General features: G+C 37.2%; 1 protein-coding gene and 1 long non-coding RNA gene across 4 annotated transcripts in view; one reads left to right on the forward strand and one right to left on the reverse strand.

Annotated features, from left to right (window-relative positions):
• ZNF654 (zinc finger protein 654) overlaps positions 1-6,545 on the forward strand; it is a 108,278-nt gene extending 101,733 nt beyond the window's left edge. For both annotated transcript variants that reach the window (XM_070071937.1, XM_008267096.4), the window contains 2 exons: positions 562-2,908; positions 3,480-6,545. In XM_070071937.1, coding sequence (XP_069928038.1) covers positions 562-2,908; positions 3,480-3,487 — 2,355 coding nt within the window. In that variant the 3' untranslated portion in view covers positions 3,488-6,545. The remainder of the gene's footprint in view (positions 1-561; positions 2,909-3,479) is intronic.
• The window catches only part of LOC127482964 (uncharacterized), a 73,469-nt gene that overhangs the window by 60,073 nt on the left and 460 nt on the right, over positions 1-12,936 (reverse strand). For both annotated transcript variants that reach the window (XR_007908938.2, XR_007908939.2), the window contains exon 2: positions 2,857-2,938. This is a non-coding gene — a long non-coding RNA (uncharacterized lncRNA). The remainder of the gene's footprint in view (positions 1-2,856; positions 2,939-12,936) is intronic.

Below are 12,936 nucleotides of genomic sequence, written 5' to 3' on the forward strand. Positions count from 1 at the left end.
TTTCAGATAACTTCCAGTAGGTTCATTTTCTGATGAATTATTCAATACAGAAAGATTATAATTGATCTTTTCATGTGGGCCCACATAATACCATACTTGGATAAATATTATTACTTAATTAGTAAAATAAGTAATAATCAGTATGGCATTATAAAAATAGTTCCATAGTAGTTATTTTTCAAATCCAGTTTTTCCTTAACATAGAAAACTAATAATCTGCTTAAAGATATATAATCTTAACCTTTCTGCCAAAGAACATGAGATTGGTTCCTGAAATAATAAATGGGGGTTTAGATTTGTAAGAAATCTTAATCTAGTTTATGAAACATTTTAAATTATGGTTAGTATTATTCACCAAACTTATCTATTCCAGATTATTCTCATTTAAAAAAAAGATTTAATAAAAAGATTTGAACAAAGCTACCAATTGAGGAAAACTGCACAAAGAAATACTGTGCTTATTTAGCTTTCCTGTCAGTTTCAGTTTAAAATGCCAAACCAGGTAGTGTAATGATTTTCTTTAAAAAAAAAGTGTTTAGAAGTAATTTTTTCTTTTTACAGGTTGAAGAAGAAGGCTTGCAAATTTGTGTTGAAATATGTGGTTGTGCCCTTCAACTTGACCTTCATGATGATCCCAAAACCAAATGTCTAATTTACAAAACAATTGCACATTTTTTGCCAAATGATTTGGAGATCCTCAGAATTTGTGCACTCTCAATATTTTTTCTTGAGCGCTCCTTAGAAGCTTATCGTACTGTGGAAGAACTTTACAAACGTCCTGATGAAGAGTATAATGAAGGCACAAGTAGTGTTCAGAATCGTGTTCGTTTTGAATTGCTTCCAATTTTGAAAAAGGGATTATTTTTTGATCCTGAATTTTGGAATTTTGTAATGATTAAGAAAAACTGTGTGGCATTATTGAGTGATAAGTCAGCAGTTAGATTCCTAAGTGAAAATACACTGGAAAATTCTACAGGCAATCTGAAAAAGAAAACGAAACAGCAAGGTTTAGATGAAGGGCTTGACTCTCTTACAGATCACAGCACTGGAGAGACTGATGCTGATGATGTATCTGCAGTGCAACCTAAAGGTCATGTTAATACAAAGAAAAACCTTACAGCTGTTAATACTTCCAAAGTCGATCACAACGTCCCAAGGCATCGGTGTATGTTGTGTAACAAAGAATTTCTAGGTGGTCATATTGTAAGGCATGCCCAGGCTCATCAAAAAAAAGGCAGTTTTTCATGTGTGATATGTGGTAGGAAATTTAGGAACAGAGGACTTATGCAAAAGCATTTAAAGAATCATGTGAAGAAGATACAGAGACAACAAATTGCTGCAGCTCAGCAGGATGAGCAGGAAATCACTACTCCGCACCAGCTAAATTGTTCCAGTTCTTCTGTTTCATTTGAAAACGGGAATTCTGATAATAAGGATCTGGAAGTGGAGACTCTTACTGCCTCCAGTGATGGAAACAAAGGGGTCATCTCTGAGCATGTGGCTGAACTGACTGAAATTCCTGTAAGTGTAGCAGAAGATGTTATTGAAAACATTATTGAAAATGGTAGTCCTGATACTTCTTTAAATAACGTCTCAGAGCCTTTACCTCGATGTGAAGATGACTTTGAGGAAGAAGAAGATGAGGAAGCTGATTATGAAGAAGATGACTATGACCTGAATCAAGAAACTTCAGTCATTCACAAAATCAATGGAACTGTGTGCCATCCAAAAGACATATATGCTACGGATCAAGAAGGAAACTTTAAGTGCCCTGCTCTTGGCTGTGTCAGGATATTTAAAAGAATTGGATTTCTGAATACACACGCAAGAACTGTACATCCAACTGATTTAAATGTGCGACAAACAGTAATGAAGTGGAGCAAAGGAAAATGCAAATTTTGTCAAAGACAATTTGAAGATTCTCAACATTTTATAGATCACCTTAACAGACACAGCTATCCAAATGTGTACTTTTGTTTGCATTTTAATTGTAATGAGTCATTTAAGCTGCCATTCCAGCTTGCCCAGCATACAAAAAGTCACAGGTTATTTCAAGCTCAGTGTAGTTTCCCAGAATGCCATGAGCTTTTTGAAGATCTTCCTCTGCTATATGAACATGAAGCTCAGCACTATTTAAGTAAAACACCGGAATCATCTGCACAACCAAGTGAAGCAGTTCTTTTGGATGTTCAACCAGATTCAAATCCTAATCATCAGGAAAAAGACTCATCTAGTAATGAGAAACATACTAGTAGTCTGCTAGTTTCTACTAACAAATCAAGGAAAGATTCTACAGAACCAAAGATGTGTATAGAAAGTATGGAAAAGAAAACAGACAGTTTAGTTCAGAATGGAAATGAACATTCTGATAACACTGTCTCAAATATAAGCTTAACAGACCAAAAGATGCCTGACATAGAACCAAATTCTGAAAATAATTGTAGTATTAGTGATTTAGTGAATGGACACAGTGAAAGAGAACAAATACCTGCAGTTGCATCAGATCCTGCTTTGAAAATGGATACAAACAGAATCAGGACAGAAAATGGTTCCATTTTACCCAGTGTTGCACCACAAGAACACAACAACCTGCCAGTATCTCAGGCACCATCCAAACCAAATCTGACAAGTGAACATACTTCATATGGCTTAATGTTAACAAAGCCATATGTCAGACCATTGCCTCCCAGTTACCTTGACGAACGGTACCTCAGTATGCCAAAACGTAGAAAATTTCTGACTGATAAAGTAGATGCCTGTTCTGATCAAGATAACGTTTATAAAAAATCAGTGAAAAGATTAAGATGTGGCAAATGCCTGACCACCTACTGTAATGCAGAAGCACTTGAGGCTCACCTTGCACAAAAGAAATGTCAGACACTCTTTGGATTTGATTCAGATGATGAAAGTAAGTCTTCTATCTTCTCAATAGATATATCTGTAGAAATAGAAAGTACTGTAAATGGTAGATATTTCAGAGTCTATAAAATTTACAGTACAACCCCATACATCATTTCTCTTAATCCATACAACCACTCTGAAACTTCCTGTTATATAATATAGGTCAAGCAACTGAAATTCACATGCTAAGTCACTTGCACAGTGATAGGTCTAAGAATTTGTGGAAACCAGAATTAAACACATGTGTTTCACACTCTAATGATATTCTTTCCATTATATCAGAGGATTTTCTTCAAGTTTCATGTAATAAAAGCTCTAGAAACAAAGTTCTGATGGGAATGTTTTTTCATCTGTATGCCAGAATATAAATCAAGTGAAGCTGAGTCTCTGTTATAAAAATATGAGTTAAAAAAAAACTGAAAATGATTAAAAAACAAAAAGAGCAAAAGGAGAGTTTGCTTTTCTACTAATACCAATATCCTCTGGATGAGAGAGGGTATAAATTAAATTAGAATCTGACAGAATTCCTGTTGAACATCTGTAAAATCTGAATTAACAAGACATGTTCTGTTTTACAGGTGCCTGATAAGAAACGTTTCAGGAAGATCTGTCGATCAAGCAGTAGTGTGAAAAAAGCACTACAAGAAAATGTATCATCAGTTTGCTATTTCCCTGATGGCCTTAATTTTAGAGCGGTCTCAGATTACTAAAAATAAAGACAAAGCACATTTTCTAGAATGAACTTGCAAAGGAGATGTGCTGGCTTAGACTCCAAAAGGGTTATTATAAAACTCCCAAAGTACCAGTTATCCAGAAAACCACATTTTTAAAAAGTGTATGATGATTAATGGCAGCATGTTCAGTTTTGCTTATGTGAAAACATGTTCGCGCAACTACTCAGAAAGGAAAACCAGCTATGGCCTTACAGAAAGAGAAAAGAAACCCATTATTAAAAAGGAGGGAGGGGGAGCTGGTTTACAATAATAAACAATGTAAAGCAGTCTAAAGCTGGGATTTGTTTTCTTTTCACGAACAATTAATTATGGCCTCCTAGTCAAACAAGGTTTGAGGAACCACCGCTGTTTAATTTGTGATATACTTTAGAAATTGATACATGGATATAAAATGATTTATTATCATGATATTTATTAAGTAAGAGTGTAACTTGTTTCCAGATGATTAGACGAGTCCAAGTTTGATGAATAGCATGCCAGTGTTGAAAATTTAAAAAAAAAAAAAAACCAAATGCTTTACTAATAAGCTCTTGATAGAACCTTCCACTTTCTATTTTGATAATACAAATTAGTTGTATTTAAAAGCTAGCAGCATCCATTACATAGAAAAGTGCCATCAGTTTTGGGAAGAAGTGGGAGGAATCTAAGACTATTGCAGGCTATATAGTTAAAGCAAAACACTGACTTGCAAATTCTTCAATGTGAATAATGGTAAAAGCACACTGTGATATTTCTATTTGTATATAGTATAGGATATTGCTTGATAATTCATAGTAATGTCCTTTAGACATTAATGTGAGTTATCTAAGTATAGTCCTATAAAGATAAATGGCTTACAAATCTGTTGTCTCAGAATCAGGTCAAGAATTCATTTTACTCAATTAGGAGTATTAATTCCAAAATAAGCCATACTACTCATTTTTTTAATTCATTAGTTGATGGATTGGTCTGAATAATAATTTTATATAGAAAAGGAAGTATTTACAAAAAGTATTGCACAGCAAGAACACAATATGAGATTATTTTCCTTGGTGACCAGTAATTTTCCTAAGGAACATTTTAATTTAACAGTCAATAAACTGCTAAACAAATCTTTTACAAATGTTTTATAAAATACCCTCTCAGAAGTTTTCCACTTGTCCATTATTGAAAGGAGGATGCTTAAAGATATCCTTTTACCTAATCATGTGTTAATATACAAAGGAAGAAAGAATGAAAATGCAAAGACAAATTCTTCAAAAGTGGACTTACTAATACACCACAGTCAACCAAATATTCCAGTAATTTAACTGGTAAATTTTTAATCAAGGCAGATAATCTCATCAGCCTCTGCTATTTTAAATTTTAGGGTATTAGAGCTTCTTGAATGAAGTTAGTAGGGAAGTGGGACATTTCTTTCAGGGTAACATCCAGACTTTATTAAATTATGATTTCTAGGTCATGATAAATCAAATTATCTAAAAAAAATCCTCAATTTATACTTATCATGGGCATTCACTACTATGCAATGATGGTCATAAGTCCATTCCAATCAAATATGTTTGTTTTTATTTTGTTATGTAGCCTACATTAGGCTGTGGAATTTACATTTAGAGAACAGATAAACACATAATCAAGTTTTTAAATCCTTTAAAATCAACTAAAAATGTTTTCCATATTTGTCGATACTAAAAATGTAATAATTGAGTTCAATTTCAGTTCATTCTAAAAATACAACTTGTAATAAAAAGCCTGTTTGAAAACTCGTTCATTTGGACAATGAAGTTTTTTTTTTTGAAACTTAATTTTTGCTTTGTACATTCTCCAGAAGTTTAAAATAACGTGTCTCACATTTGTAATAAGTTGTGACATAAATTCATGCCCACAAAAGCATGAATTTTCATTAATTTTGAAGTTCATGCTAAAATGTTTTAAACATATTTCACCTGTTATATTGTCTTTGAGGTTTCATTTCCATTTCTGTGTTGCTAAAAGTGTTTCTGAAAGATGGAGCTCAAACTGTTTTATACATAACTAAATCAAGGAATATTTTATAAAATTCTATTTGACCACACTGTTCTAACCTCCTTATTTATGTACTTCTTAAATAATGGCTATTGAAAGAATGTGTATATTTTATTATGTCTGCCTTCTAAAATATAAACCCACATCGTTTTACTTTTATGGGGTACATGAACTTGCAACAGTTCTAATTTGGGATCCAGAAGAAACAAAAGCTTTCTTATTCCTTAGATTCCTTTCCTGTTCTTTTCTACTTGTTTTTAGGGTTGTTTATCTTACATGGACCAATTTCCAAATCTTTGTTTTTAAATAAAATTTCCTTCAAAACATTAAGTACTAACTTTCTGCTGTGTGTCAGTGAGGTCAGAGAAAGAGCAAATCTGAATTTTTGCTGCTCAGCTATTACGGAGGAGATAGAAAAGGGGAATCTCTGTGGACAAGGACACTGGTACTTTGGGCTTTAGCCATATTCATTTTTTTAAAAACCACAAATTATATAGTGCATTGATAATTTATGCCATTGAACTGTGATTCTTTTCAAATCACACTAAAGGTTCAACCATACTCCTTTCATGTTTGGTTTAATATTGTTGTATGAATGAAGAACCTAAAAGGGATGATAGTGTTTATTTTTTAATTTATTTGGTACTGTAAAACACCTTTTCAGAATGAGTAAATGCTGCATATGCATTCTGGAATTGTTAATATGTGAAAGATATTACAGATTCAGCAAGAAAGGAAATTTGTGCTTCCTTGTTGAACATTAAATTATTTTACTTTGCATTTTATAAGAGTACAAATTAAAACTGAGCCATTGAACTGCAATAAATCAACAATAGTGTCTCATTTCAAGAAACTTTTTGTACTGTACATAGATTTGTTCAATAAAACAATGTCCTTGTTGGTAAAGAAGGTGTTCAGTTTTATATAGTATGTTGGTTGCAAAAGGAGTTAGGATTATTTATACTATATAGTAATAACAAATTTATATTATGTCTCATGATAAAGGAATGGGGTATTTCAGTTAATATCATTACCATATTCAGATTATTTTTTGACAAAAGAAAAATTAAAAGCTAAACCAAAATAAACATTTTTGAACATTAATGTCCGTATGTTACAATAAAAGTTGGTAGAATAATAAAGTCACTTTAGGTAAGTGGTTTCAGTGTGATATACATAGTACTCTCTGTAAACTTAGTAGGTGTTAAAGAAAGAAATGTCAGAAACCTCCAAAAAAACACAGATGAATTTTCCACCCTGATAATTCTTCAGAGAGGATGAGCTTATGATAGAACTATAAAAACAAAACAAGACTAAAGTAAATCACTTTAGGAAAACCTCGTATACTACTTGCCATAACTTGGAACCTGAAAAAAACATAAATGAAGCTTGAAGTAGAAAAACTTTTTGATGCAGTGAAGTAGAACTGCAAATAAAAGAACACTTAGTTAATCTGCACATGTTAAAAGCATTATGCTTTACAACACTGAAAGTTACTGCAGCATTCTAGAGATGAAATGAGATACAGAACTCAATGGCTGATATTTAGACAAAATTGCTGGGGTTTAGATAACTTTGCAATTTATTTGGCTCTCAGTTCTGGTGGCTGGAAGATCCAAAGAGCATGGCTCTGCCCCTGTGCCTGTGTCACAACATAATGCAGAAGCAGAACAGGTACGTGTGGGAGCAAAGAAGACAGCCTGGAAGGGTCAGGTTCATTTTTATAACAGCTTGGCTCTTGAAGGGTACTACATTAATCCCTCCCAGTGGTGGTGTCCCATGATCTAATCAGCTCTCAAAGGTCCTATCACTTCATACTGTTACCATGGGGACCACGCTTGTGGCAACTGAGCCTTTGAGCGGCATAAACATCCAAACCAAAACACATAGCATAACATAAGATCTATATTGAGCTCAGCAACTGACTGCTCAAACAAGGACACGAGTTTTGGCCATGTATCAAGATTTAAGATGGAATCAATCTAATATTGAATCAAAATTAAAAATGGGAAGTTCATGCTATGATGGGTACAGCATACTGGGGAGGAAGTGGCTTCTGTTTTACTAACTTATGATGTACCAACAGCTGGTACAACAAATAAATACATAAATACCACCTGAAAACAATGAGTAAATACATAAATACCGCCTTTTAGACACCAAGGCTTGGGAAGGGTGGCAAGTCACACAGCTAATAGACAGGTGGCACTGAAAAATCAGATGTGTCCTAAAACCATGTTTTCAATATTGCCATGCAGTTTTTTTTTTTTTTCCCTTAAGTGGCTCTACTATATCCAAATAGAGCCACACTTTCCTGAGGGTCAGTGATGTCAGAGACAGGATGATGCCTGGTACAGACATACATGGAGCAGCAGAATTAAGCATCATGTGAGAGCTTGTTAGAAATAATAAATGCTGGCTAGGTATAGGTCTAACTTCTTGTTTAACGAGTCCAAAAGGTGATTTGAACACAAGCTAAGGTTTGAAAACAAGCAACAAAGTGCTTCATGTTTCCCTAGATGGTAATATTTCTCATTCAATTCATTACAGCCTTCTCAGAAACTGTTTCCTTGATAAAGTCCCCTACCAATAGGTACTTAAATCACTATTGGGTGAGTAGATATTTTAGTAGTAAAGATATTAATATTCCAAACTGCACTAGAGAATTTTTTTCCCCAAAAAAAGCAATCAGTAGGTGAAACTACCAGAACTTGATTTAATAGGAGTAAATTTGAGTCCTGGGATTGGTTGTGTTGTACTCAAATTCTAGCATAGTGGTTTTAGTTATAAAGACCTAATCAACTGAGTACGTCCCACTGAGCTCAGATTTCTTCATCTGTTAAAATTGAACACCTGCTCTCACAAGTTTATAAAAATTAAGTTTAAGGGTTAGCGTTGTGGCATAGCAGGTAAAGCCATAGTCTTCCATGCCAGCATCTTTTATGGGTGCCAGTTCGTGTCCCAGCCACTCCACTTCTGATCCAGTTCTCTGCTAATGGCCTGGGAAAAAGCAGGGGACGATGGCTCACGTGTTTGGGGCCTTGCCACCCATGTGGGAGACGCGGATGATGCTCCTGGCTTCAGCCTGGCCCAACCCTGGCCATTGTGGCCATCTGGGGAGTGAACCAGCAGATGGAAGATCTCTCTTCCTCTCTCTTGCGTTTCAAATAAATAAAATCCTTAAAAATGTTCCTTTTTTCTTTTTTAATTTATTTGAAAGAGTTAGAGGTAGAGAGAGAGGTTGTCCATCCACTGGTTCACTCCCCAGATGGCTGCAATGGCCAAGAGCTGAACCGGCCTGAAACCAGGAGCTTCTTCTGGGTCTCCCACTTGGGTTCAGGGGCCCAAGCACTTGGGCCATCCTCTGTTGCTTTCCCAGGCACATCTGCAGGGAGGTGGGTCAGAAGTGGAGCAGCAGGGACTTAACTGGCACCCATATGGGATGCTGCAAGCCAGGGCTTTAACCTGCAGGCCAGGGCTTTAACCAGCCATGGGCCCTATTTTTTTTTTTTTTTTTAATTCTGGTGCTGACCCCTTCCTGTTAAGATTTTGCTATATTTCTCTGTGTTATGGCTACTGTCCTATCTTTGGCTTCATCCATATTTAAAAATCCTACCTGCTCTCATCCCATGTTGTTTTTGCTATTTTAGTTAACTCATTGTTTTCATTTTAAAAGCTATGCGGGGATGAGGGATAGTGGAGAAGCAGGGACAGGCAGGTATCTTCCATCGACTGATTCACTTCCCAGAGCAAGATCTTCCATCCACAGGTTCACTTCCCAAATGCCTGCAACAGCCTAGACTGGGTCAGGCCTAATCTTAGAAGCCTGGAACTCCATCTTGGTTTCCAACAAGTGTGGCAGAGACCCAAGTACTTGAACCATCGCCTGCTGCCTCCCAGAGTGCACATCAGCAGGAAGCTGGATGGGAAGCAGATCCAGGACTCAAACCCCAGCACTCAGATAGGGACTGTGGGTACTAAGAGGCAGCTTAACTTCTGTGCCACAATACCTACACCCATGCCACTCATTTTTTTCACTATAGCTTCCTTTACTGGTAAGTCTCCACCTTCTTCCCACCCTACCCCTCATTCTTTGATTTAATTCTCCTTAGCAATCACTACAAGCTCCAGAATTCCCATTTTTTGATTATTTTTCTTTTCCTATTGAAACCTAGTTCTCCCAATGTTGTTACCTTAAGTAAATTGCAACTCTAGTTACCCAAATCAAAACCTTGCAGTAATCCTGTCGGTATTGTGTCCTCCGTTCTAATTCAAGCCACCATGTTCTCTCACCAGGACTACTATAATAGTTGGGCTCCCTGCCTTCACTCTGGCCTTCCTTCAATCTGTTCTTCATAATAGTAGCCAAAGGTCCTGTTTGAAGCAAGTCAGGTTATGTCATTCTTTAATGATTTCACAACTGATTTATTCCACAAATATTCATTGCATACCTACTCTGTGCCACCCTATGTAACAGGTAATGAAAAGAAAAACAATATAAGCCTCACAGAGCTCACATTCTACTGGAGGGCAACAAAGGTGTAGTATAAATACTATAGAGAAAATTAAGTAGATGTATTAGCTTTCCATCATTACAATGAAATATCTGACACAGGCTATTTACAAAACTTAGCTTACAGTTTTGGAAGTTCAAAGTCTAGGATAAGCATGGCCATTGTTACTGTGGTGGGAGGACATTGGTTTGGCCTCTGGTGAGAGCAGAGGATGGCCTATCATGGCAACAACATGTCTAAGACAAGTGAGTGATTACATCTCCAACCAGGAGCACAGAGTGGACAGCCCAAAACCAGGCTTTAGATGAACAATCTCTCAAGAACTTAGCAGGTTCTATAAGAATTCCCAAGTGGCTGCATGAGAAATATTGCATGCCTCTAATTACCTAAGGACCTCTCAGCAGACCATTACCTCTAAAGGTTTTGCCACCCCCCAACAGCACCACCCTGGGGATAGCCTTTAATCATGGACCTTTGAGTTTACTCAAACCAGTGTCTGAACCACTGGAGGAGGAAATGTGTAAATATGTATGGTGGTGTTGGCAGTGACTTCAAAGAGGATGATGAGGAAAGGCCTCTCTGATAAGTTGACTTTTAAGCAGGGGCCTGAATAAAGTAAGGGAAAGGAAGCCTTCCCAAAAAGAGAATATGTCAGACAAAATAGTGAGAGTAAAGACTTTGAGGCAGGAACCTACATGCCAAGTTAAAGGAATAGGTAGCAAGGGAACCACTGTGATTAGTATGGAATAAGAAACCAGGGGCTGGGGCTGGCACTATGGTGCAGTGGGTTAAAGCCCCAGCCTGCAGCGCCAGCACCCCATATGAGCACTGGTTTGTCTTGGCTGCTCCACTTCCGATCCAGCTCCCTGCTGATGTACCTAGGAAAGCAGAAGATCTCCCAAGTCCTTGGGCCATTGCACCCACGTGGGAGATGCAGGGAGGCTTCTGGCTTCAGATCAGATCGGCTCAGCTCTGGGCTGTTGTGACCATCGCGGGGGGTGGGGGTGGGGGCGTTGAACCAGCAGATGTAAGACCTCTCCCACTCTCTGTAACTCTTTCAAATAAATAAAGTGGAAAAAAAAAAAAAAAGAAAGAAACTAGGGGCTGGCGTTGTACTACAGAAGGCTAAACAGCTGCCTATAATGCCAGCATTCCATAGGAGTGCTGGTTCAAGTCAAAGCTGCTTTGCTTCAATCCAGCTCCCTGCTAATGCACTTGGGAAAGCAGCACAAGTTGGCCCAAATATTTGTGCCTCTGCACCCATGTGGGAGACCCAGAATATGCTCCTGGTTCCTGGCTCCTAGCTTCAGCCTGGCCCAGCTCGGATCTTTGCAATAATTCAGGAACTGAACCAGCCAATGAAATCTCTTTCCCTCTTTCTGTGTCAGTCTTTCAAATAAATAAATCTTAAAATAATAATAAAAAAGAGTAATAGGAAATGAAGTCAGAGTAAAAGATAAAAGATAAAAGTTGAAGTCTCTACAATGACCTATAAGGCTCCAGATCTGCACTATCCAATATAGTAGCAACTAGCCACATGTTGCTATTAAAATTTTATTGAAATTCAAACAAAATCTGAAATTCAGTTCCTCAGTTGTACTAGTCACATCCCAAAGGCATTGCACTGCCCAAATAAAGATTTTCTTCATCTCAGAAAGCACTTTGACAGGTTTTTCAGTATCATTGATTCTCAATGGAGAATGTGGGACATTTGGCAAAATCTGGAGGTATTTTGGATTGCCATAACTGAGGGGTGGCGGTGCCACTGGCACCTGGTAGGCAGAGGCCAGGGATGCTGTGAAGCATCCTATACTACACAGGACAATTCCCTTAACACAGAATTATCTAGCCAAACATGTCACTAGTGCTACTGTTGAGAAATTCTGTCGTAGACCAGTACTGGCAGCAAACCTAGCCACATTGCTCATTGCTTCCTCTTTGCTCAAGCTGCTCTGGCCTCCTTCCCACCAGCCGGGAACATGCCTCCATCTTCAAACCTCTGCAGTTGCTTCTTCCTCAAACGCTCTTCTGCAGGTCACTTTCTCCCTTATGTATGGTCATTTCTTCAAGCTCACTTTCCTTACAATCTATATAAAGTAGTAACATTCTCTCCATGCCCCTCTTTTTGACTTCTTTTCCTCCACAGCCTCTCCTAAGAGTTTCTTGTATGTTTATTGTCTCTGTTGTCTCTCTAGAATATAACCTCAAGCTGCCTATTCAGATAAGCACAAAACAGATGAAGTAACAGAATGAGTGAAAGACAAACTTGCGCTTGCCTTCCATGTGGTCCCACACCAGATTTGTATTACTGCTTTACTTGCATCAGTCTCAAAAGGTCCTTGAAGTTCACTCCTGTCATTCCTCTGAATCTTCAGTAACTTGCATTGTAGGCAATCAGCGCTAAATGAAAAAAATTGCTACCTACTGAGTAACTAGCACCCCAAATAATCTCCACTGGCAATGAACTTATCCATATTTTGAAGGCCTTGTTTAAAAGGATAGATTTACAGTGTATTTTACAACTGATACTTAACTATAATATTTTTAAAATGTTAAGTTTGCTCACTTGGATTTTAGGTTAGGTACATTTCACCTACTAAATGGCAATACCCTAAAATTAAACGTTATCTAAATTACGGCTAAAATATGGAATACAGAAGCAAGAGATAGTGTGTTTGAGTCCGACTGCCCGGCCCAAGAGCGTATGGTTGTTTCAAATGAGGGTTTCTGTCACACTAACAGTCATAACAGCTAACACATATATGGAGCACAGCCGTTCCCCG

This window comes from Oryctolagus cuniculus, chromosome 4 (assembly GCF_964237555.1).
Source record: "Oryctolagus cuniculus chromosome 4, mOryCun1.1, whole genome shotgun sequence".
NCBI classification, from domain to species: domain Eukaryota; kingdom Metazoa; phylum Chordata; class Mammalia; order Lagomorpha; family Leporidae; genus Oryctolagus; species Oryctolagus cuniculus.